Source organism: Serinus canaria, chromosome 2, assembly GCF_022539315.1.
Source record: "Serinus canaria isolate serCan28SL12 chromosome 2, serCan2020, whole genome shotgun sequence".
In the NCBI taxonomy this organism is placed as follows: Eukaryota; Metazoa; Chordata; class Aves; order Passeriformes; family Fringillidae; genus Serinus; species Serinus canaria.
This window is the reverse complement of record NC_066315.1, coordinates 81,951,867-81,979,664: the sequence shown is the minus strand read 5'-3', so window position 1 is coordinate 81,979,664 and position 27,798 is coordinate 81,951,867. Positions and strand designations below refer to the sequence as shown.

Genomic DNA, 27,798 nt, shown 5'->3' with positions numbered 1-27,798 from the left:
TGTCTAAAGTCAGCAAAATGCCTTTTTTTTTTTTTTTTTTTTTAAGAGACAATGAATGCTGCATGGGGAAGAATTTAGAAGGTCAAGGAATAGTGCCAGAGAAAGAAGAAAGTAACTATTCAAGTTAGATGGGCTTTCTTGTAGTCTGTAGCCCCCAAGGAGACTCAATCATGTCAGGTATGAACATAAAGCTCTTTGTAGGGAGCAACATTAAAAAGAACTAACTTTGCAAAATTTTTAATTCCTCACATTGAATTCTCCTCTCTCTGCTGTGTGCTCAAGCATTCAGCATGACTCCACAATCTTCTGTTTCATACAAGGAGATAAAGCCTGGCAAGCATCCTCCTATAGAAATTTTCAAGACAAGGTTTAAAAGCTAAATAGGTAAAAGCAGAGGGGTGGGAATCATTTCATAGTACCCACTTTGCTGCTGCTTTAAATGTGGAGGGCTTCCAGGATAAACCTTGAAGGTCATATCAGTGCACAGAACAATCTGGCCTCATAGCTAGATGCACTTCTTTGGTGCAAAATATCAAATCAGAACTCTTTTGGATCTGAATCACATCAGCAGCATAAAGGCAGAAGGAAGAGCCAACTTTCTTATTCCTAAGTATTTCCCAGTTTCACCTAAAAAAGTCTCCTATTCCTGCTACTCCTCTCAACTCTCATATTTCAGAAGAGCACTGCAGACTATTGTTCCACAAATCGAGAATATAGAGCTCAATCTTCTTTCAAGAGATGACCCCACGACTTTTTTCTTTAATGCATATTATAAGATTTCCAGTAATGTTTCAGCTTCATCAATAATACCTAAGCAACAACAAAACAGTAATTTGAATGAAATTAGAAACATTTTATATTAGCTATATTGTAGAGGAGCCTGAATATCTCCATTACAATTTCATTTGTCTGTATAGCCAGTGTTTTTCATCATAGTACACTAGAAAGTAAATAAAAAATCCCTTTTAAATGGCTTTAAATGAAAGTCAGAATTGAGCATGTGATCAATCTTCCGCTACAGATACACACATTTATGCAAGAGAATTACAATTCTAATGATTTTCTTCCTGTAGTGAATGTGAGATATACACACAAGCACCTTCTCTACCTCCTTGTCATTTTCACCATGATGTTCCATTGGAGTAATATTTCATTGACCTTCATCAGCAAAGAGTGAGGAAATAAATCAATTTATTTAGCAAGTTGGTAAAATTGAGGCCAAAACAAAAGCTAGAGAGTTATATACAAATATATACATTGTAAGCACACGTGAACAGTGAAAATATTTAATGTCTATTCATGGCTGTAATAATGTATTTAAACTTTTTCCTTCCTTCCTCCCCACACCAGCAGTAAAAATTAAAAGACTTCACATCTATCAGCCAGCTATTTCCCTATTTTCCAATATCTCTTAAAACTATTTACTTTTTTTCTCATCAGTTCTAATATATTTAGCAAAAGATTTTCCCCACAATTAATTTGGGCTAGTCCACCTAGCTGTAGAACAAGCATTGGAATGAGCCCTTCAATCTGTAGCATCTAAACAAAATCCCCCAATTACTTGGTGGATTTCCTAAAGACAACATTCATTCCAGAGCAGGCAATAAGATAACATTTTACACACATGCCAATATCTGTGGGAGTAAAGCTCAGAACAGGCATGGCGTCCTCCATCCACCAGGGAACTAAGAGATCCATTCCACTGAAAAGCAGTAATTGTGTAACCACTAATGCCTATGGGCTTCCACTCCCTTTAAAAATTACCTCCAATAGTCAAGCAAAAAATTAAGTGGTGCTAAGGACTTTCAGTCTGTGTGTCTTCCAGAAGAACTTGGAGTTATCAATCCATTGAAAGACTAGAATCAATCTATACAAAGACTAGAAATATCATGGTGTGTCTATCTTTACTTGAAAGGCTGTATCCATCAGTGTAATAGTTTTCATCATTTCTGACACAATAAATAAAATTCATAACTTCTTGCTATTTATTTAAACAAATCCTCATAAAGCAAATCTGACCCAACACTGAAAATGTGCATCATAGCCAGCATAAATGATAATAAACATGGATTGAATTCTAGAACATAACTGGAAAAATAACTTTACATGTCCAAAGCATTAATTCAAAGAGTCAGGTTCTGAGTAAGTAGATACAGTGTAATTTGAACATCCTAAACAGCAATCACTCATCAATTCCACACAAAACAGTATTTATTTGGCTTCCAAGTAAACTCAGAATTGTTAGATTTCTTACATTTGGAAAGTGTATATCCATGGTCAAGTTTCTGGGGAAGAGTATTTTTTTATCCCAAAATCTCATAAAACTGTACACACTAATTCTGCTTGGGGTCCAAAAATAAGTAAACATACAAAGAATATATGAATTTATAGATTCCCATTTCCAGCACCTATAGAAGACAACAGGTAAGGAAATCATTGAGATTCTAGAATCAGAGCAAAATCTTCCTGGAGAGTTAATGAAAGAGAGAAAGTATACTGGCACTCAGAAGACCTGATAAAGCTTCTTTTGAGATTTGCAACAGAAGTTTTAATGCTAATAAGGGATGCCATTTGATGTTATGCTAATAATTTTAATTTTTTAACAAGCTGAGTGCTGTATTTTGGAAAAAATTGAGATCTAGGAAGTTGATATATTAAAGAAATAAAAATTAAAAGTACTATATTTAATCAATATCTTTCTAAATAACTTAAAAACTTTACTCTAATTTTTCCAATTTTGAACAAAAAAAACCTTTCGGAGCAGATTTGTGAAGTATAAAAAAACTTCACATTACATGTGAAGCTTAATACTGATAGTAAATGACCCATTTTTTTCCTCCTTTCCCATTCATTTAATTACTGTTTTGGAACATTAAGTGCACTCAACTTTATGTCAGGCACTTAACTCCTGCTGCTGATAAATTTGTCTAGCAAAGGATTTGGTCCTTGACATTAGTGCTTCAATAGACAACTTCAGCAGCAACACAACCTGTGATTCACCTGCCTGCTCACCAATTTCTTAAAAAACAAAGTGAATATATGTTTCTTTTGCTATCAAACCAACGTACTCTCTAGAATATATGTGTCTGTGCATATTAGTGTTATTAGCCACTGGTAAATATTCAGTGGCAGGCTTGGAGTGCTGTATCATAGGCAGGAGGGAATGATGAGAAAATAACAGCTTACGTTTCCATACAGCTGCTCCTCTAAAACATTCCAAAGCCTTATTTTCTTTATAGGCAGCTAAAAAGCTCACTTTCTCCAGGCACCAGCCATTTCTGAGTTGAAGCACAGCAGCTGTTGAGTGCTTGACAGCCGTGCCACACAGTCAGGAGGGCCCGCTGACAAAAGCATTTGTTTCCTCTGAGATAGCTGCATTACAATTTTTGGTGGAGGAAAACCACAGCAGCTAAATATTATTTGCAGGAGCACTTTGATGCCTTGATCGCAAGCATATGGCAATAAAGTCTGCTCTGCAATCCATGCAGACAAAAAATTAAGACAACTGAAAAGAAGGATGATCTTTCTTTCACAAATGTGATGCTAAGACACAGAAGGCTGACTATTAAGAATAGTCTAAGCCTATACCTAGATCATCTGATGTCCAGGAAGGTTAATGCCTGTCTTCTCTCAGTGCACACAGTAACAAAACTCGTATCTAAATTAATAATTTTCATCCATTTGAAGAGGGACATGTATGTGATGTACCATACCACCTGAGGAACTCTTCACTAACTGCTATGGAGGTACTGACACTTCATGGAGAAAATAGGTAATTAATTATAGTTGAGGGCTTTAGCGCAATGACAACCATCCCTTAGAATATTTCTTTTAAATCTGAGGAAATATATGCAAGCTTTCAACAGTCTGAAGTAAAAATTAACACCAATAAGTTATGAAGGGTAAACAATCAAACAAAAGACTGTATGATAATTTTTGAGCACTCTGCAAGTAACATGTCAAAACATGTAAAAGTCCAGGCTTTGTCCTGGACAATGGATACTGCTGAAGACAAGGGGCAAAGACTTGCAAGAATCACTTATTTTCCCCAGAAATACCCAAATTATCAACTTAAAACAGTAATAAATTCAAAATATTGCCTGTCCTGATGAATACTCAATGTCCCCTACAGGAATCATACTTTTTTCTGAAATAGCACCTTTCTGCTGAGGAAAAAGAAAAAAGGCTACAGAGAACCAGAAAGCTGTCCTGTCCTGTACAGTCAAAGAACTGGTTGCAAACCACTTATTAGACCCTGAGGCAACAGCCAGAAATGCACTGGGTAGTAGTGGGGGAAAAAAAAAAAAAAAAAAAAAAAAAAAAAAAGTTGTTTCAGTTCATGCAGTTTTGCTTCAGGAAAAATGAAAAGAAAACAGCAGGCACTGTTCTGGAGGTTATGAGGGCAGTGCTACAGCAATAGCTACTACTTGAGACCCATCTATACAACAGGAATTGAAAGATACCAATTTCATGTCACACTACAGTTTTCTCATGTTAATAGAGATGCAATTAAGCAGAAAGGACTGAGCAGCTCAAGTCAGGTCATATTGTAAACTTCTATTTGCTGATACAGAAAAAAACCCATATTTTACACTGCGTCTATTTTGTACTTAATTTCTGGTATCAGCTGATTTGTTGCCTCACTACAGAAAAATGTTCAGTCTGCTGATCAGCACACCCTGTATCTGTAAATCCAAGAGCTCCCAGTGATATTCCCAAATATTGTCAACTTGTCTGCTAGTAAGTTCTCAAAGTATTTTCTTTGGCCGGTTCTCCCTGGACAACTCAAGCTTTGTGTGGCAGCTGGAGCATTTAAGAGATTGCTCCCATCTTGTGAAGTTTAAGACAGCAGAATCCTGACAGCTCCTATCTCAGCACCCAGATGTTTCATTTATTTAAACAGAATCGTACAACAATTTTTTGTTCCTTCAAATTTAGATGGTATCTCTGAAGAAAAGAGTTTTTCAGAGGTACAAGACTCAAAGTGTGGTGTTCTCTCACAGTTCTTCATGTGTGATAGTAAAAGCATCGAACCATTCATAAATTTAATTTCTTTTAGGGTTTTTTTGCCAAGATTTCATTTGCAATAATGTTATTTTACTATCTGCAGTGATGTTACTGTGTTTTGAACTGGCATAACAGAGAAAAAAATTCACATTATTTAAACAAAATTATGGTGATGACAAACCATATTACTAAAGTTGTTGAGATGAAATATTAGATAGTTTCTCATGTTCAAAAGGTCCAAAGGTTCTATAAACCCCACAGTCTAGCCAGGCAATAGCTGCAAATCTGCAAATCCCTGCAAATCTGTTCTGGATAGTTACCTTATGGATATCCTGCTTTGGAATTCCACGCAGTGTGCAGTAATAATAAAGATGCTCCCAACCTGTTAAAAGTTCTTCCAGGGCATCTTGTTGTGGACAATATCCAATAAGAATACCTTCAGAGCTAGCAGAGAGTATATCCATTTCAGACCTGTTTAAAGAAAAAGAAAAATATTTAAATGCAGTTTAACAAATCCCATGGCCCTGGCTTCCACGCTTGGGATACAAGACAAACACACATAACCTCAAGTCTGCAGGTAAAGGAGTTTGAGTCTCTTTGCTGTGGTTACTTAGTGCAGCACCACCCACACCATGCACATTTTTTGTCCCTTTTGGATTAGCACAGCCACCAGCATGTCATTGTTGTGGCAGCGTGTGTGTCAAGGTCAACAAACCAACACATGAAGAGACATCCATGAGAATTAATACTCAACAGTTTTACTTCTCTTATCTTTTTAGTAGTACCTGCTCCAAAGAGACACATTTCAAGTCATGCATTGCTCATACTGTATATTATATTATCTACAATATTATATTTGTATCAATCAATTGAATATTGAAGAGGAAGGATTTGAGAGAGATGGAAACTTTGTTGGGTGTTCTTTGTGTGTCTATGACCACACATACGCATGCGTGCATTCTCTAAACAACAAGACACAACAAAACACAGGATATTAAAGCCTAGTAACTTAAAAGACAATACAGGAAAAAGTATAAAATTATCCTGATTTAAGAGACCTTGGACTTCACTTTGTAGCTCTACAGCATTACTTGAAATTCCATTCATTGCTAAGAAGCAAGCTTGATTGCAAGGGTGTCTCATTACCTATAATGACACTAAATCTATCCTATTTATTCCGACATCTAATTCAACACTCAACGATGCTGATTTACATGTACAGAAAGACCTATCAAAATGAAGATACTTAATAATAAAAAAATCTGAGCTTTGAAAGAAAAAAGTTTTCAAATGATTCTGAGTAACAGAATGTTTTTCCTCTAAGTGGTTTTCTACATTTCTGATTAAAAAAACTAAATATATGATTAATCATTTAGACATAAAATAAATGTGTTGAATTCAGGATCTACAAATACTAACACTAGTGAAAATATAAATATGTATTTCCTGTTAACAAGATTCAGGAATCTGGGGAGAAAAAAATTCTGCATTTTTCATAATGAACCACAGCGTGAAAATATATTTTAATGCTATCCAAAGGTAAATTAATGTGATTATGACAAGCCTTGCCATAGACTAATTAGAATGGTCCTTTGCTGTTAATGGCAAAGTTATAAAATCAGAGTATCTTGGCTGGTTTGGATGGTGCTACCTAAGTTATCTGCCTGTAGACATATCTCTAAAGAGCAAAAAATAGGAGGTAATAGGGGAAAGAGGATAACAGGAGTGTTCCTCATCAATTTATATCCTCCTATAGGACATTTTCAATGAAGTATATCCAGAATTTTTCCTGTCTCAGTTTCCAACTATACATATGGCAAATTAAACCCTTTTTCTATATTCATCTTTACCATAAGATATGGATTGAGTAATGCTGATCTTTATATATAACCAGTCAGAAGCAGTGGATTCTTTATTTAATTAATTCCAACATAGCAAAATACTATCCACAGTGAAACGTTAACTAGTTGCTCTTGAACATAGAGAGATGTGTCTGAGGTTTGTTTTGCTAGGAAGACTCATGCACAGAGTAGTCTTTTGGAGCAGCTGTTGTCTTTTGAGAAAAAAGAGACAGGGATTTTGATAATATGCCAAGTTTAGTCAGAAGAGAACAAATCACACTTAGGGGTAATTTCAGGGACATTTACTCAGCATGAAACCCTGCAGCTGGATAGAAACATCTAGTCTGCAATGGGCTCCTACCATGAAGAACAAAAAGTTAAATATGGACAGCTGCAAAAAACCAACAGACATCTAATGTTCTTTAGCTAGAACTATATTAAAGCATCCTTACCCAGTTTGCATCAGGCATTAAAAGGTGTCCTCAGTGCTAATTGTACACACAGGATTCTAGTGCTGTGCCTATGTAAAGCACCCAGTCTTAGGTGAACAGTTTCTCAGCCACTGACCTTTAGCTTTCATAAAGTGAGGGCAAAGTGAGAATGCATCGTTTAATATTCTTACTCAGCTTGGTCCCTTATCTTGCAACTTTATCCATTAGTGCTGACCCTGAACACTTCAAGACTTCCCATTAATGCAGAGATTCTACTGCATTCACTAAAGAAATCCTGGACCTTTCCACCTCACTCCTCCCCCTCATCTCTGTATCTGTCAAATCAAAAACAATCCAACCAGAAGACCAAAAAAAAAACCAAGAAAAAAAAAACCCAGCCATATTAGGATACTTTTTTTTTTTTAATGTGCAGTATAATACCTCATCTTCCCTCATTAACATCACAGAGTAGATTTACAAATCTACTCACATTAGATTTGACATTATCATTCAGTTTTGTTTAGCCAGGGCCTAAGTTTTTTCTGAAGATATATACAATTTAAATAAAAAATAGATGAAAGAAAAACACATTATCATTTTTAATTCTAGTAGGTATTGTACAACAGAAAATAAGCCCCTGTCTTAGCAAATTGATTTTCCTTGAAATTCAATTAATCTCTCAGATTTCATTTTTATGGGTCTAAATTGAATGAACATTTCAAGTAGTGATGGCTTGGTACCAGAAAATCTTTTCAGTAAATGATATACTGTAAATATTTTTCCCCTTTTTAAAAAATTTCTGATTTGATTCATTAAACTAATTATAATGCTCTTCTTCCTTAACAAACAACATCATATAAGCTATTATCAGAATCAAATTCAAAATATATATTTTTAATATTTTCTAAAATATAGATTAGTATGCAGCAAAATGCTGATTCTTTTTATTCTCAAGCTAGAGAAAAACAGCCATTTGTTTTCTGCCCTATTATTACCAAGACGCCATAATTTTTCACGAAACTAATCACATTAAAAACAAGACATACAGGAGGAAAAAATCAGCTCATTTTATAAATAGAGAGAAAGAGCATGAAAGCATGGATTTCAACATCTCTCAGGCTTTTGTCCATAGTACCGTAGACACAATGAAATCTTGTGTAATATCTAGAAACTATGGGGAGTAAAACATTTTTACACTAAGCTTTTACACTACTACACAACTTTCTGTATCTTTATAATAACACAGCATACTTGTTATCTATAAATTCTGTTAGTAATTTTGCTTACATCATCTGATCAAGTTAAGATATAGAGCATATTTTCTCCTTCATTTTCCCCCTTCATTTTTAGACTACATCCTTCTGCTCATTCAATACTTCCTCTCGTTAGTTAAGCTTTCCTTTAGAGTGAACAGCTGCAACAAATGACATCACCAGAATATTTCCAGAAATCTTTATATTTTAAATATAGTTTTAAAATTGCAGAATTGCATTTCTAGAACTGCGTTAAAAATGGTCAACAGAACATCTGGCATCCTCAAGAAAAATAGTGGAGTCTAGCATTTGAAGCATAGAAGATTTTTTATTCCATTCCTTTCTAAGTATTTTGGTGAGATTCATGATATTTTGGTGCAAGACATCCTGAGAAAATATTCAGGACTCAGTAAGACTTTCCTCACTATGAAGTTTTTACCTTATAAATTTATATTATTGAGGAAAGAAACTTGTCAGATTTTAAAGATACTGGGAATATCATAAACCAAAATCAGAATATAGAAAACTTTTAATTCAAAATTGTTCCTCCCCTTAACATTACAAGGCTTTGTATATTGATCTATTTATTCTGAGTGCTTAAAGAAAGCTCTGCAATCTGATCAGAGGTTATATGGGGCTGGCATGGGGCACTCCGCTCAGAAAGCCTTTGCTGACACTGAAAAGAGGCATAACCCCTGGCATGAGTGAAGATCATCTTGGACAAAACCTGTTTCCTTCTGTTGTATAAACAGGACCTGCAGATTCCAAAAGGCAAGAGTGGCTATTGCAGAACTAGATTTGGATCTTGTTTTTTACAATGGTTATTACCAACATTGCTTATAGGTGGTTGTGGGCTGTAATTCAGAGGTAAGCCTCAGTGCTGGGTTTCCACAGAGAACTCAGTATCCTGATATCAGTCTTATGGCTTGTTTTGGAAAAATTGTTTCACTTTTGGCTCTGCTGTGTACTTTGTTTCACTTTTATATGCTTTTTCTGCAGTTTTTCAATGCAATTAAAAGCAGTGAAATATATGGTACTTATAATACCATATATATATATATCTGCTTCTACAGAGAGATAAATTCCATTAATTAGTCAAAATGAAATATAAATTTACAAATTGCAAAAGTACTTAGACATTTCATTGTATTCATAACTGCACATTCAATTCAGTGCATACTAATGCTCAATTAACATTACAAAAAATCAAGGTTAAAATATAATTAATGTAACTATAACTTCATTATAATTAGACTAATTATACTGATATACAGTGTAAAAACAGCCATTTCAGCCATTATATTTATGTAAATTTATTCTTCCTTTCAAGTTAGGCTATTTGAACTACATTTTAATTATTTATCAAGCTGAATATCATACCTATCAAAAGAGTTGAAGTTCTAGCTATAAAGAAATATTTTACTTTTCCCTCTTTGTAGAACAGTTCTTTGGTCCTATGACTTTGTAATCCAACAGCTGAGATGACTGACACAATTCAAATAGGATGGGGAATTGCTGTCATGGAGGATCTCTGTGCAGAAGGAAGATGGAAATTCATGGGAGATAAATTAGTTACATGAGGAAGACTGCCAAATGCTTCAGTCCTTGATGGGACAACTTATGAACAAGATGTTACCGGGTTTAGCTATTTTTTTGCATATGCATCCCACTCCACTCTAAGTATGAGCTTAAAGTCATCTCTATTCAGCAGTACAACAGAAAAGGTTGCAAAATAGAGGGCACCAAAAAGACACCAGTCACACTATTCATTATTTTACATTGACCTTGCCATGACACTTAAGGATTTTGACACTTTCTCTTCAAAGCTGCATTTAGTGCTCTTCACTTTAGAAAGGTTTTATGACAGAGTCACTAAGGAGGGTGTGAAGACAAGTATGGAAAGGGAAAGAAAACAAAGGCTGGCCAAAGAACACACAAACACAAAAAAGTGGAACAGATGTATAGTATCTGCTGACACATTGGCCCAGCAGACATTCAAAGACTATGAAGACTCACTTTGTTCTGCTTTGTTACACCACTTTGTTAAGTGTCAGCTTTTCTTTGTACATATTTAATGCAGACCTTACTTCTTCAAGCTGTTTGACAGAAAAAGTAACTACAAAAATGTTTACAGTTTCATTCACTACCTTTCATTTAGACAGCTCCCACACTGGTGGCAATCTAGTTATGGCAGTAGGGCCAAGCATGAGATAATTTATTCCATTTTTACTCTTGTAGAGCAACAGCTGTGCTACAGAGAACACAAAGAACTCTTCTAATTGTCAGGCAGATCATGCAGTTAATTATTAAACATATTTAAGCTTTGCAATCTTTAAAAGCCTGTCAGTCTCTTAAGGTCTTATAAAACCATACTTTCTAAGTACAAGTAAACAAACCTTATTCAAATATTGTACTTTCTAGAAATTATTGGTTTTGCTTTTGAAATTTCTGCCATTTATGAAAGGTACCCCTGGTATTTTGCTATCATTATTTTGTTTCCAAGCCTTCTGAAGTGACTGTTTCAATGCAGCTTGTTTCTTTGTCACTCTTCAATACTGAGGTGGCAAATATCCCTAATATGGAGACACACTCTCCAGAGGCTAATCACCTCTTTGTTTCTTTTGCACAGATATGTTGCTGATAACAACAATATTATTAGATACACAAAACAATAAAAAAGTAAGACCCCCTGTGGAAGGCATTATATTCACATGATTGGCTGTGGTTGGTGATAAATTCCTATTACTTCTCTGACTAGACTATTTTAATCACATAACAGTAACCACTAGAATGGGCCTGCAAAAGTTATAGAGGTTGCCTAAAACACTTACCGCAGAGGGATATGAACATTTTAAAAAAACAGGTTTTCTGTAGACTGCTCAGGCTGTGTACTATAAATGTGTGTTGTTCACACAAGCTGTAAGATACACAGCTCAGGCACACAGCGCATTTAAAATATCTACTTAATTTATAGTGAGTCAAAAAGAAAAAAAAAACAATTAAAACAGATCAGAAGCCTTCCCTCTCCCAAAAAAATTTCCTCACCAAAGAAGTCCTGTAAAAACCAATTTGGAGAGAAGATGAAGTTGGCTTTGGTATTTTACAAATATTCCCACATAATGACACCCTTACTTATGAATCCCAGTGATACTGAAAACTAACATACATAATACCTAGCTTCTATGGATTTCATTAGCTTTTGTTATAAGTATCTGAGAGACATAGATCTCTCTCAGATTCTTAGGAATAAGTATTTTTTTTTGGTGGTCAGCAAACAACAAACCTAGAGAACAAGAAGTCTTTTAAAAGTACTTGAAGATGTGAATCTGCTCTTAAGCCCTGTTAAAAGGGAAGTTACTTTTAAGAAGCATATTTTAAAAATTACTTTGAGACTATAGCAGGAGTAATCTACTCATATTCCTTGAATATGAGTAGATTATTTGTGTGTGAGGCTCTTTCTCTATAAAACCCTGCACTTCCAAGATGTTTTAGGTCAACCTTCCAAAAATTCTACTTTGTGTTCAACTTATACATTTGAAAAATCCCATCTTCTGTTTCTAGAATTCATATTGTTACAAGGTGCAACTTCTGTCTAATAAAATTCAAGGGCACCTGCCTCAAAAAGACACTCCTGACTTCATTTCAAATTCAATATCAAGCAGGAAAATCTATGCATGGATTTGCTTGGTATTTTGTTTGGTTCCTTTGTTTTTTAATTTGTTTTTAAAGCAAAAATTTTGAAGCATAGTTATTCAAGGAAATGTAATCTGTTATGAATTAAGGATTTTCAGCATGAAATAAAATTAGTTAGGTTCTCCAATGTTCATAATAGCAATTTTACATACTTATTTAATTATTTGATCATGAAGAATACATCATCAAGGAAGGATTAGATTAGATGTTAGGAACAAATTCTTTACTATGAGGGTGGTGAGTCACAGGAACAGGTTGCCTTGAGAAGCCATGGATGCTGCATCCCTGGAAGTGTTCAAGGTTAGATGTAGCTTTGATTAAGCTGGTCTAGTGAGTGTCCCTGCCCATGGAGAGGGGTTGGAACTACATGACTTTAAAGGTCCCTTCCAACCCAAATCATTTTATGATTCTGTGAAGGATGCTACAGTATCTTGTCCTTTCACACTGACAGAGGACAAAAGACATTCTTTCCAGTCAAGCACAAAAGAGTGGGATCTAATCTAAGCTGCATTATTCATCAGGAATAGATATCAGAGATAATGTTTTTATGGAATCTCCTTCATTATTTAAATTTTAACCAAAAATCTAATTCTGCTGACCAAGAAATATTTTGCAGCTGTGATCAGCAGCTGATTTTTTTTCTGCTGAATCTGTGCCAGGAACACCAGGCTTCTGAGTACACTACCTGAATAAGAAAAGGAGAAGCCTTCTTACTCTACCTTCCTTCATTTATCTGAGTCATAAAAGAAAATAAATCCACCTAAAATTCCTTGCAATTAGTAATTTTGGTCATTCTTAGCTGCTGGGGAATGGCTCTCCAGACCTGTTGTGATTACCATAGCACCTCTGGAAGAGCCAGCAAACTTGCCTGTTGGTGATTTTCAGGAGTACAGCAACACAATGCATGCACCATGATCTGCTCAACAGCAGTTTCCAAAATAATGAAGCAAGGAACAAAGTCAGGAGGGACATAAATTTCTTCTCACCATCTCAAATTGTTTGTTTCTCTAAGTTTAGCTGCTGTGTAATAGCAGCTCTTACTTAAGGTTGCCTTCTTGAATTAGTGTTAAGTTTTGAAATCTTGGGGATATGGGATTTACACTCACTTCAGCCCCTGCAAACACAAAAAATCTATAACCTCAATTGACACCACCATAGTACAAAGTGATAATTAATGTTGTCAAGGGTATTTTGTACTCTGAAACTTAATTGTCTAAGGCTTTCTCTCAAGCCTTCTAAATGTGTCAAATTTCATTACCTGTTTTTTAGTATATGGTAAATTACACTGCATCTTAATATTTTCTTTCATGTTGTATTTTTAAAACACAGTATGGGAAATGAAAGTGACACACACAATGTCCAGGGACAGCATTTAGCTTATTGTCAAAAGTCAATAGCTGGCTAGTTGACCTCAGAAGAATTTTTTAGCCATTTAACCACAGGTACATAGCAACACAACTGATGAAAGGAATCCGGGCATTGGTGACTTGTTTTGTATTTTTTTGAAATTATCCTGGGGGGTTCTAAAAACATGCAGTAGCCAGCAAACATACCATAAGTGTCAATATATATAATAATGAATTGTATTCTTATAACTTTATATTTGTTTTCAAGTAGATGTTAAAATTTTGGAATTTTCACACCCGATCAAATCATTGCCCAAATACAGACCTGTGACAACGTTGCACAGGGATAGCCATATGTGATCCACGAATGCACAGGTGAGACCCAAGAAAAGCCCTACTAAAATCTACAGCAAAATACTGCTCAGAATCAAAACAAAACATGGGAGCTTAAATGTCCTGATGCCATAATGGTGATATCTTATTTAAAAAAATATGTTTTACAGATAATTTTATTTCTCCAAATCTCAAATCCTCTTCAGACTCATGCTCTAAACTTCTGCCTTTTATCATATTGTTTGCCAAGAGGTACAGTGCCATCCATCAGTTCTAAAGAATAACAAATGTTGATTTTTTTTCTAATTTTTAATCACTTCTGTAATTTTTAATTTTGATCAATATATGAAAAATTTTGTCTTCTGTTTAAGACAGAAAATTGTTTTAAAAAAATCTGAAAATGTATAAGCGAAAACAACCATCTAAAATCTCTCTAACCATTTTAGTCTCACTCACACCACTTCTTCTCTTAAAGATAATTTTTTCAAAACCTGTTTTTTTTAGATAATTTCTGCTTTATGATCAACATTTTTTATTATTTACTATGAAAGATAATGAGAAAACACTGAAGTAAAATTATGTTTGATATTGGTGATATTGTCCATTTCTAAACTGCAAATTTTCCAGAAAACTGAATTTTGCAATGACTGAAGCTACTTATCTTTGAAGTTAAATCTGATAATCATTATCTTTGTAAAGAAGTAAGGAAACACTGACCTATGAAAGCATTTGATTTCTAAACCAAAGCAATGTAACTTGCCATTTTGAAAATTCAAAAATGCTTCCTTTAAAATTCTCTTAATGAAACTCTTCACCTGTTTTTATTCAAAAAAGATTTTGAAATGTACATCATTTAGGAAAAGAAAAGAGCCCAAAAGTCATTTAATTATGTGTATATGTATATTTACTACTACCTGAAAAAAATAACTTTCTTTTCCCTCCAATTTTGCTGGGAAAAATGAAAATTATTGGTTACATTTAACCCAAACTCCATTATTCATTTATCAGTCCATCAGAATGATAAATCTCACCAACACTACCTCTTATCCTTATACATAGCATATTGATCAAGTAATTAATTAATGACTCTGAAGTACATTGTATAAGAAAATATTTTAAAATTACCCACTCAAAGCACTGCTCATCTACCTAGGTCTGGAAAACTCTCAGTGCAAACTTGTAGGGGGATATATGTCCATGCATTTTAACATATGTTAAGCTTTTTTAAATGTTTTAAAAGGATGTATATTAAGTCTTCTTAGAGTTTCTCTTTTGCTAGCAGACAAGTTTATTCTCAATTAACAGAGCTGTCAAACAGAATTAAATAATGCTAAAAAGCTTTTCCCCAGAGACTTAACATCAATAAAGCAATATACATTTAAAAGGGAACAAAATAGGTCCCTAGAGTACAGTATAAAGGACTGAAGACGTGCTGAGTCTTTGATCATGTGCATTATCAATTAGCACTGTTCTGATCAAACCCTGAGTTATTTACCCAGTAGGAGTTCTGATAACAGCACGTCCTGCAGAAGGGATGATATCTCCAGTCAGCATCTTAAATGTTGTGCTTTTCCCAGCTCCATTTGTTCCCAGGAGTCCAAAACACTATCAGAGATATTGGAAAAAAAATCAATATGCTATACTGAAAAAATAAGAAATATTACCCCTTCAAATTTCTCCCCTTTCCACATTTCCTATAATATGTCTGTAAGAAACTATATATGGATATGTGTGCAAATTCCCTTTCCCACAGAAAATCTGTTTAAAAAAAACCCATATATATCATATTTTGATTACCCCCTAATTATCAGAAGTTATTTATTTAGGATTCTAGCCCTCCTCTTAAAACCCTGCCCAACAATCAAACCCATTATTTATCCATGTTATTAGTAAATGCTACATTTGAACTGGAGGATTTTAGGTCCTGCTTGTAAACCCTGGATAGCAGTCCATAGAGTGAACATTTCCAGGCTTGTCAAAAGCTGCTTCACTCTGTACAACTGAATACCAAGCATTCAAGAGACACACTCATTTTGAACATTTATGTCAGGCCCCTAGCTGCAATAACTTAATTCTTAGGCAATGATAGGATTCATATTAAGTTTACACATCGCCCTTTATGACTTCTAAATATTTTTTTCATGAACTTTGTTATTGATTTATAGGCTTTATTCAACAATGATATCCTCCTGGTTACCTCAGTTAGCCAACAGCTGATCAGTAAGTAGCAGGAACTTCACTGCACCTGTGCTACAATGTGCAAGCTTCTCAGATCTTCCAATTTTATATTAACAACCAAGAAATGTATTTTCCTTCTAAGTAGTTTAGAAATTAATATCTGTAATTCCCCAAACCATCCAAACAATGAATAAAGCCCCCAAACACAAACATGCTCAGCGCTAAATTTTGATTTATTGAAATAGTTTATTTGTATATACTATATTCAAATGCACTGTGATAATTTCAGCATGGGAACCAAAAATGTGCTATGGTAACAAATTCAGGATGCAGTCCATAGTTTTCTATTGAGTTGGGTATTCTGTTTTCTCTTTGAACACTAAACGGCTATGCTGCCTTACTTGCTTTTTATGTTAGCCTAAAGTACAGTAATTTGGTAAAGATTAGCAAGAAGTAAAAAAAGAAGACTCTGATGAATGTTTAACCAAAAAACAAATAAATATTTTTTTCTTCAGCATCGCTAGAGTTTCTGCTTCTATCCAGTCACTGATTTTCAGAAATTACTACTACTGAATTTTTTGCCACTATCTACAGTAGACACACTGAGTAGGTCTCAACAATTGCTCAGAATAAAGTGTTACTTTATAAAAGGGGAAAAATAAAGACTCCTTTACCTCTCCCCTTGGTATGCCCAAGCTTATGTTTTCCACAGCTGTGTTCTTCTTACTGAAACCTCCATAACATTTCCTGAGGTTGTACAGAAGTAGGACATCATTACCAGTTCTTCCACCAAAGAGTCTCTGTCGCTCCATTTCTACATCGACATCTTCTGAAGGGCTGTCCATGCTGTTAACTGAGCAATGACCCCTACAACAGAGGATGATAATAAGTGATTCATGGAAAATTGGTCATGATTTGCTGCGCTCTGCATAACTCTTATTTTCCTGGTTGTAATCCCTTAGCACTTGGTGATCAATTTTCATCAGACCTCAAGGGAAAAACAACTACTTGTATTTTTTCTGCAGTTTGCTCGAGTTCAGGTAATTATTCACCACATTATCAGAAGTATTTGTCTTCAGTTGTTCAAAGAAACACACCAATTCCTTTCTCTGAAAATTAGTTCAGTGCCCACTGTGGCAGAATACAAATGATAACAAACCTTGACTTCCAGAGGAGATCCCAATGAAGGAAAAGACGTAAAAGAAGTAGTAGTGTTCCCTGGAGGGACATTGCCACAAAAATCCAGCCCAGGAAATCCATCTCAAAGGGGCTCACGTAAGAATCTATTCCAAAGTTCCTGGTCAGGTCAAACTTGATCTGATTGTATGAAAGCTCTATTAAGCCCTGGCCTAAGCAGAATTGTGGGAATATGATGAATGCCCATTTGAGGATAATGTAGATGTTCTGGAAACTCTGTATTAAGACACGAGAAGGATAGAGGAGAATAAAGATTAAAGGGAAAAAATTAGTTTCCTCCAACAGCCTAATGAGCAGACTAGCAAAACTGGATACTGTATTCAAATCTCACTTACAGTAAACTGAATTCTAAAGTGCATATTGTGAACTATTTTGGGGTTCAGGGTTATATAATATTGCATTTTAGACTTTCTACAGCCATGGTATTCTAATCTTAGTTGAAATTCATAAACAGTGTCAAAACACATGTAGCCATGATTCTTCCATTTCCTTAACATTTCAATATTTGAATAATATCAAATTTAAATCACAGACTTAAACCCAAGTGAATACTGAACTTGCTTACACACTTGCATGACAGATTATCCAGATTTGACTTTAAACATCAAGTTTTTGACCTGTACATGAATAGAGTCATACTCATTCTGGAAGTCCTTTCCATCAAGTTGTTTAAACACTGTTACGACTAATTAAAAATACATACATGGGGTGAGAATGTGCTGTATAAATTACTATTCATACAGTGCATTAGTGATCCTAGGAATATGCAGCTTATCTCTTATGTCAATATTATTCAAACACATTTTACAATGCATATAATCTATTTAATTGACCAGAACAGCTCCCATTATGTGCCAATTACAACTTAATGGTCTAGAAAATGTCAAAGTTTCAATTAACACTGTTTTTCCATTATTACAGCATGCTTTTTTGGGTTATAGACAAGTTAAAATTCAAGATGGTAACAGCTAATATAGAAAAATCATGAATATATAAAGACCATATATTTTTCTTTTGGAGAAATCTTATCTGTATAAATATATAAACACACATGAACATTCTCAAATATATACATGCATGTATGTGTGTATATACATCTCAGTCATGAAAAAGGAAAGCCAAAGATTTGATACTGACCTGCACTTTGGAAATTATAGCTAACAAGCGAGGTAAGAGAGTCACCAGCATGGTACACAGGCCAAACACAAAATTTAAGGAGATGTAGGAAATAAAAGCTACATCTGAACTCGAGAAGAATCTGGATGTAAGATACATCCAAGGTAGAGTTGCATATCTGAAAGTTTAAAGAAACAAAACTGTCACAAATAAGTTATGCTTTTGACCCCCAAAAAGTCAGTTATCACATTAGAAAACTACCACAATTACTGTTCCTTATTTTTAAGACAGGCAAACAACTCTTCAGAACAAGAGATTTTAAAAAGGGACAAATTAGGGATACATATTCTTTAAAAAATTAGCTTGTACTTCCATAGATGTACAGATATTTACTGCCATGTTATGTGTAGCTATGATCCATTGTGCATAGATCAGCTGTAGATATTTACTTTGACTGTTCCAGACAGATTGCAATCCTGATTTTTGGATGATTGCAAATCCACGCACCTTATCAAGCCTCTTATAAACATATAGAATTAAAACCAAATATTTAAAGCTTAAATCATGGACACTGAGCACTTATCTTTTCTGAGATGCTTTTATAGAAACAAAAAAAACCAGGAAGGAGGTAGTGAGCAGAGAAAGAAAAGAAAAATCAGTAAAAACCCAATAATTTTCAAACTGGAACTAGTATTTGTGCTGGTGATATGTGAGAATTGAAAAATCCTACAGACCATATTATTACTTTAACCAGGTTGTCAGTAGAGTAATAGCTGTCAAAAATGAGTGCATAACACTATGAGGATAAGACAGCATGTCCATGGTTTCATCATCTTCAATTAGAATGTTTAAAGGAAGGAGAAAGGCACCTCCATCATGACAAATCAAACTATGCCTATCCAGAATGGAGCACACACATGTTTTTTATTTATAAATAGTTGGTTTTAAAGATTAAAACAAGGCCCAGGCAATCAGCGTATGCATGCCATGCAGAGAAAATTTATTTTCCATTCAACATAGTGCAAGATATATCAGTCAAGCAAGTAGTATATAGACTGCAGGAGCATATGTATCAGCACACACTATTGCACAACAATAAGTATATATTCAGTGTATATATAAATACCTCCTGTATAATATTAATATGTAACTGGTTTAATAGTGAGCTCAATGCAAGAGCAACTAGGCAAAAGTCTGTGAATTCTCTTCCTCATTACCTTAAAGAGTAGTTTAGATTACTAAACTAAGTCATAAAAGTCATTTTACTAAATGACTTTAGAATACTAAACTAAGTAATTCCCTTTTGAATTCAGTATTCTGTACTTTATAGATGAATCTCTTGCATTGAAGAATGCCAAAATCCTTTACCTTAAAAAACAAACTTGCAAACTCTGTTGGGAAGTAATAATAATGTTATCTTCAGTTTACAGGAAGATAAAGGTTAAATAACTCAATGTTTGGGACTCAAATGAAGTTGTAAGTATTCAAGATCCCACTATACTTTTCAGCATCCTTTTGCCAGCCTTATCCACAAAATCTTTCCTTCCCTTGATGCACGTACCAAAATCACTGTTCTCCGAATAACAATATCATAAATACAAGTCCATCCTTGGAAACAGCTCAGGAAAGACATAATTTACAGTGCTATTGCTCTGCTGTAAATGAAAGCAAAACTTGATTTTTTTGTTTATACCTGCTAAGAAATGACTAAGACTTTCAGACTCCTAAAGTTATATGATGCTCAAATGTAGTCTTTAAAGCTGGGGCCAGTTACACCTACATTTCTATCCTGTCTCTTCTTTCAGCTGCAATTGCAATTTAGTATTTTCTAAGTATAAAAGACAGAACATTTTGGACTGCCTAGGCATTTGAACTTGCAGAAAACACCTCTGCAATCACCTAAAAGAGAAAAAGATGTAGTTCAGTTTTATTTTTAAAGGAAACTACTTTTAAAGTAGCACACTAAGAAACTTGATTATTCTTTTGAACACACCCTCTTTAACTTTTTTGTATAACTGGGGTTTTTTTTTTTTGTCTTTGTTCTAGATCAGAAAATCCACACAAGTGTATCCTGAAGAGAAAAAATATTTTTAAGGAAAAAAATGCACATGATGATGGCATGCAGATGAATGAGGATTATATTCACAGTACTGGGAAAGAATTAAATGGCCACATTAGGCTTCATCACATTTATGGTGTAGTTAGACTGATTAAAGTGCATATTAGGAAGAATGGAAACTGTGAAGTTTATCAATGTCCTTGAGACATGTTAAACTTAGAGGCAGCAATTGGATCTTTAATATATGGTAATACACATTGAATACACAGATTTTCTTGTTAAAAATCACTGCAACATCTGTTATGTCAGCCAAAGCTGAACAGTACAGGAGGGATTATATTGAGCTGATTAAGCTGCATCTGCAGTCAACAAAATAAGACCCATTTTCATTCAATGACTTTTTGCTCTGAAATATTCCAAGTTTTACTCAATGCTTTGGTTAAAACAATGCCAATATAACTGGCACTTGATAGTACACTGTGAGAAGGGCCAAAGCCCATAGCACACCAGAAAAAACCCTGTCATGACTTCAGTAGACATACAGGTCTGTACTGTGTGCTTCAGTTGCTGCTTGGCTAGGGTTTCTACAGAAGCCTATGCCTCGCTAATATGACAGCAACTGGATCACAAGAAGGATTCAGTGGTTGTAAAGCTGATTCAAAAACATGTGGGATTACATAGTGTGAAATCTTTGCACTAAGACTGGTAAGAATTTGTCCTCTTAATTTGAAGGAAGCACTTGATGGAAGTGCAGAAGAAAGTGAGGGTGGTACACAAGAAAGATACGGAGAGGAGGAAATTATGAACTTTGGATGTTTCATACAAGTTATTTACAAAATCCTAGCATCATGACCTCTAGAATATTTCATACTAGTTTGGCTATTCACATCTAGGAAATAGAAGTTCAAACTGAAATTATAAGGAAAAATTATGAATGGAATTATTCAAGGAATTTGGAAGGTTTTACAAGAGAGGACTTGGCTTGTTTTGGATTGTAAAAGGTGTTTGATGAAGGACAATTATGAAGTATGGTTCTGAATAAACAGGCTAGAATTTCCACGAAAAGATCCAGATTTGAGGATACCTAAACAGTTACTAAGTAATGAGTTGCTGGAGGCACAAAACCTTGAAAGCAGTTTTCAAAGAACAATATAGTAAATTGGGGGGTTTTTTGAATGGTTTATCTGAGACTCTTCCTGGAATAGAACATGTCCTGGTCTTGTAGAACATCCTTTCTTTTTTCCTTGCCTACTATTCTTGTATCTATATTTCATTATCTAAACATCTGTCCTGTAAGATTTGCACTCTCCCCTATAAGGGTAGCAACAATTAGTTGCTTGAAATAAATAATAAAATGCTCAGAAGCCTTTTCCTTTAACAATTAATCTTCAGCATTTCTAACATCACCTTAGTCAGCACATGGGAAGAGTTATGAGTCCCACTATGAGTTGAGTCCCAGTATGTTTCAACAGACCTGGGCCTTCTGTCTTTATAGAAATAAATAACTTCAAAATCAAACTGTCAGAAATCTTACCCTGAAATCATGGTGCATTGCAGAAGCTGTACATGTACAGAAAAACAAACAAAATTTAATTCGGCCCCTCAAGTGACACAACAGAACACACTATTAAAATAATTGATCCCAGGGCTGGACAGACTTGCTTTTATAGAGATATCAATTCTTTATTGAACCAGTTACTTTAACCTTCTATTACAGAATTGCTTTTGGTTGTTGGTTTTTTTTTTCCCATTTGTTGCTTGGGGAGGTTTTGGGGTTTTTATGTTTTTGGTTTTTTTGGTGGGTTTTTTTTTTCACTGTTGTTTTTCATGTGAAACTAAGCAAGAGAGTAACATGGTAGACCTTTCCTCTCTCAGAGTGCTATTGGGAGACAAATCTCCATGCACTTCAATACTTCACATTGGACAGACTTCTCATTGGAAATATAAACTCCTGGAGCTATGTTGAATTACAGAAAATGGTTAGAGCTGCAACAAAAGCTGTTTCTTACCTTCTTGATGATATTCTGCACAGCTAAGCGCTGAAATTCTGACCTATGTTAATATTCCCTCATTTTCTGGAAGATAATGTTGATCAATTCCTAACAATAAACTACTATTATACAGGCTTAGTATCTTCCGAGATGTTTGCACTCCTTTTTCTTTTTTAAATGTGTGAGTAAATCTCCCTTCACATTTTGTGTTTAGTTTTCAAACTGACTTTTCAACTTGTTTTCTCACTCTGCTTTGCTGAATCATAATCAGTTACAAAGACAGAAAACCATGCATCCAGCAGCAGGTGCAAGCTACATCTAAAGATTTATGTTTGTTTCTTGGAACCTGTAATTCCATAGTAGCATTTCCAATCACATACCCAAAGAGTATCAGCAGGAGAACAGTGGCTGCCAAGTTCTTTCGGAAAGTGAAGGCTGATAGCTGGAAGGCACTAATAACACCAACACACAGGGTGACTGGAATCATGTAAAACAGCTAGAACAGAAGGAAATAAAACATTGAGCAGGTGAGCATCACTTACTGGTCTTACCTAAATTGCATAGGAGGGTTTTACAGATTAACTTCTCCATGCTTCCAATGCAATTATACTATAAGTTAGGAGGAAATAGGCAGAAGAGCTTGGAGATTTGATAGTCTGCACTTGCTGTGAAACTGCCCCCTACACATGAAACAGCCAGACAAGAAAAAATCTGACTACAGAATATCCCCCTTAATCCTATTTTTATTGACCTTTCCAATACATTCATTTAACAAGCTAACTCTTCCAGATAATGAGTCCGTGTGGGGCCGTTGCTGCAAAACATCAAATTACACTGTGAATACAGAGGCTTGGTTTCAGAAACAGCAGTTTCACTGATTGCTGCTGCTTTCATGTGGGAGAATAATAATGATGCAATTTTAAAAGAGATTTTAATGAAGGACCATGTGTGCTGATGAAGCAAATTACATCTTTTATTTGGAACATTAAAAATATGTAAAAGCATTACAGCCATTAGGCAACAGGGAAAGAAGTTTCTCTCTTTAGTCTCTTGACATGATGGCAACCAATATTTAAGGGTGGTAGGGTGGATTTGTACAGGAGATTCCTATCCAAGTATTTAAGAGTGAGGGGTTCTGCTTGCAAATAGCAATGTCAGGGTGTGAAGAGCTGTGCTCAGCTCCATTGTCAGTGTCTGCCTGCTCTGTGCACTGAACCTGAGCTCACTAGGTGCTGACTGCCTCCATTTCTGCTTAAGTAATATTTAGCTTTATAGCTTAAATCTAATAGAACTGAGATTCTGAGATACAACTGCAATAGAGGCAACAAATCAAGGTTTAGCTAAATATTCAGTGTAGAAGAACAAGATACATAAATTTAGACTTTCATACTAAAGCACAGGGAAAACCTGTTCCAAATTAAACCAGAGGCCATCATGGTTTTGCTACTGGGAAAATATACTTTTTTTTAAGAGAAGGGCAATGGAGTAAAATGTAGATGGATGAAATGTTCTCATCCACAGTGTACCTTTTCTTTGCCATATACAAGTATCATAACATACCACCCATAGATATATGTTTCAGTTATCCTGAAGTTGTTTAAAAACATTTTAGAGAACTCACAATGCATTTGAGTCCCAGTATTTTTCAATAGACCTGGGGCTTCTGTCTAGAAATAAATCAATAATTTTAAAATTAAATTCTCTTGGAAATCTTATCCTGTAATCAAGATATATAACAGAAGTTGTGCATGTACAAAAAAACAGCTTTAATTTTGCCCCTCTAGTGACACAAGCTTAATCTGAACAAAATGTCTTTATTTGTCTTTAAATTTTCCTAGCACTTACACTTCTTCCATTTGTTGAACATAGTAATGAATATCATTCATGCCTATAAATACCGTAAGAACAGCCTGATTCCCATGAGAGCAATTTCATAAATCAAATACTTCTACCGGCCTAGTAAAGATTCTGCTACCAGTAATACAGGACACAGCCTGCAATACTTTAAATACAGAGAGTGATTTAAAATTTGACAGTTCATATATTCATGTGTTCAATGTCCCTAAATGATCTGTAGCACAATTAGCATTTAAAGCAGTGTCTATTCTTTCCCACATCATGATTGATCATGCAGTACTGTGTTGAAATTGTGAGAACATTTTGAGAGATTGGCAGAAAATAATGAGGAGTTGACTTTGCTCACAAGGAGAAACTGAATGATGAAGGACTGTTTTTAACCAAGCCTTCTTATCTGAAGCAGCAGCAAAAAGAAACACCAAGATTGACTGGTCAAGTAAATAACATTTGGAAAAATGTGCTCTTACCTCAAGATTTCTCAAGTGTGAAAATTCTGATTTCAAGCATGGATGGGTGAAGATCTAAAGTTTCTGAATTAGAACGGTCTAAATGAAAACAGTGTTCCAAAAATTTCTGTTCCTGACCAGAGTGTCATAGAATCCAACCTAAATGTTGGTAAGGACCTTAAGAACATCAGGTCCAACCATTAATCAGGCACTGCCAAGTCCACCACTAAACCATGTTCCTCAGTGCCATATCTACAAGGCTTTTAAATTCCTCTAGGGATGATGAGTCCACTACTTCCTTGAGCTGCCTCTTCCAATATTTGACACTAATAAAAGGCGCCAATCATAAGTATCTCTCATATTATTCACAACAACATATAACGTAATTATCCTGTAAAGTAGTTGAAAAGTATTTTCAGTTTTCTCCACTAATTTGTATGGTTTTGCCAGTGCAAGGAAAAATTCAAAGCATAGAAACTCCTGCTTTGAGCTGCTATGTGGAAGATTCTTTCTATCTAGGCTGATTAGCCAATTTTCTTTTATTTGTAAAATAGTGCACATAGCTAAAGCTCGCAAATAATTTACAATTCAGCTTGGGGAAGCAAGGAACACAATCCCTGCCCCGCATTAAAGTAGGAATGGTGACTTAATGTTTGTTAGCATGTCAGCCAAGAGCTGTCACTGCACAATTCAAATCTTATTCATTATCTTGTGACCATAACTCCTTTTGCTCATTTATAAGAAACTAGCCTAACATGTACACCTGAGCACATGCTGCCTCCCATGATACATACCATATCACAGCAGAAGTTAGCAAGCCAGTAAGTTTTGTAACCCAGGCCTGTGATGTGTTGCAAACGTTTTGTTCCAGATACTCTGTCCTTCACTATGGCAGTTCCAATGGATCCAGTAAGGATGGAGAAACCCAGCATGATACACAGGGCTACCCCACACTGACGAACATTCTCCATTCTAGGGTAAAAAGCAAAATAGTGCAATGAAAAAACAATGGGGAAAAACCCCTCAAATGCTAGCATTTTTCAGGCCAACCTCTCATCAAAACACTAGGCATTAGGACCTTAAACCTGATTGCAAGCACCATAGAATCATAGAGTGGTTTGGGTTGGAAGGAACCTTAAAGAACATCTAGTTCCAACATCCTGCAATGAGCAGGGACACAATGTCTCTTCACTGTCAACATCTAATTAAAGAAGAGGAATAAGATGTGTTAATTTAAAAAAACTACAGATGAGTTACAAAAAACAGTGTGTGTTTGAGTAGTAAAGTGAAGCTTATGCAAATATTTCCCCTTTACAGAAAACTAAAATTTAAACCCTCGAAATTATTTGAAACAGTTACCCTGTTTAAAACTTATGACACAATCAGCATAAATTCAGTATTTTTCTTTACAAAATACTGCAATTATTTTTGGTATAAACAGTGGACTTTACAGACAGACCACGCTAAAAATGCTTCACTCGATAGAACCGAATTTTGTTTTTCAATTCACTGCATCTATACCAGGAAACATGTATTCTTATTTAATTGAGAATTTCAATAGTCTGCTGATTGCTGCTGTGAAACATTTTAAGAGTTTGCTTACATTTTGTCTTCATCCAACAAGGCTCCTCCATACGGTTGGCTGTAGAGTGTTATCCCTGTGAAAAGAAAAATAAATCATGAAATATTAAATCTTATTAAGGATTTCAAGTTCTGGAGTACACTGTTAACACTTGTTACATGAATGAATAAAAAGACTAAATACTTAGTTATTAACAGAAAGAGGAGAAATACCAGTGTGCAAAACCAAACCCATTGAATGATTTCCAGAGTCTGGAACCACTAAAAACTAATGAATAAACATAAGTAATAGTGCTTTTCTGAGTTCTGAAGTTGGGAAATTGGTTCAACACTGCTGTATATTGCTACAGAATCTACAACACAGAAGATAACAAATACAAAACCTAAAGCAGAATTTCTTCATATACCTAATCTTCTGGGGTAAAGTAGACGGCTACTGCAATTTATACACTTGGTTTAGATTTTAGATTAGATCTTTCAGCAATTTCTGGATTACTTATCTTTTGCTGAGAAAATCTTTTTAGCTTAATTCACAAAAGAAAAAAAAGTCATACCTTTGATTGAAACTGTAGAGCTTTACATTAAAAACGTGTCTAGTTTGGGAGACCTAGAGCAGGCAATGAATTCTTAGGCTTATTTTGGTTCTTGGTGCAATCAACCTGTAGCAAGCTAGCAAAACCAACTTTGGAATTGGAAGGTAGTTTATAAACAAACGCTGTGCCTTTTTGCTTCTTTTCTTTTCAAGCAAAAGAAGAAAAATTGTGGGGATGAAGGTGCAAAACATTGCTGCAAAAGTTGCTGTTTCACTGGACTTGATGCTGTTTGTGACTTATCTCTGCAGGTGTGCCTGACAGATGTGCCAGCTGTGCTGGTTTTGTGCTGGATGGAATTAATTTTCTTCACAGTAACTGGCATGGGGGCACATTTTAGATTTGTGCTGGAAAAAAATGTAGATAACACAGAGATGTTTGTACTGGTATTGCTGCTCAGCACTTGGAGTTAAGATATTTTCTGCTCCTCCCCCATTCCACTAGTGAGGAGAATGAAGGGTGGACAGGGATTTGGGAGGGGTCACAGTGGGACAGCTGACCCTGACTGACCAAAGGGACATTCCATACTATATGGCATCATGCTCTGCCTGTAACATGGGGGAAGAATGAGGAATGGGAGGGATGTTTGGAGTGATGGCATTTGCCTTCCTGAATCATGATGGAGCCCTGCTCTCCTGGAAAGGGCTGAACACCTTCCTGCCCACAGGAAATGGTCAATGAATTCCTTGCTTTGCTTTGCTTGTGAGTGTGGGTTTTTTTCTATGCACTAAACTGCCTTTATCTCAACCCATGAGTTTTATCACTTCTAATATATTCTCTTACATGCCACTGGGAGAGAATGAGGAAGTGGTTGTGTGAGAGGTCCTTAAGTTAAACCATGACATTAGCATTATTTGATTAGTGTCTAAATAAATCAAT

At 35.2% G+C, this 27,798-nt stretch overlaps 1 protein-coding gene across 1 annotated transcript in view; it reads right to left on the bottom strand.

Moving 5' to 3' along the window:
- ABCA13 (ATP binding cassette subfamily A member 13) overlaps positions 1 to 27,798 on the bottom strand; it is a 168,886-nt gene that overhangs the window by 23,009 nt on the left and 118,079 nt on the right. Inside the window, exons 42-49 of the mRNA XM_050971110.1 lie at positions 26,352 to 26,406; positions 25,543 to 25,720; positions 22,826 to 22,941; positions 18,417 to 18,573; positions 17,242 to 17,495; positions 16,757 to 16,949; positions 15,400 to 15,509; positions 5,328 to 5,478 (exon numbers count right to left, since the gene is read on the bottom strand). Of these exons, the coding sequence (XP_050827067.1) occupies positions 5,328 to 5,478; positions 15,400 to 15,509; positions 16,757 to 16,949; positions 17,242 to 17,495; positions 18,417 to 18,573; positions 22,826 to 22,941; positions 25,543 to 25,720; positions 26,352 to 26,406 (1,214 nt within the window). The remainder of the gene's footprint in view (positions 1 to 5,327; positions 5,479 to 15,399; positions 15,510 to 16,756; positions 16,950 to 17,241; positions 17,496 to 18,416; positions 18,574 to 22,825; positions 22,942 to 25,542; positions 25,721 to 26,351; positions 26,407 to 27,798) is intronic.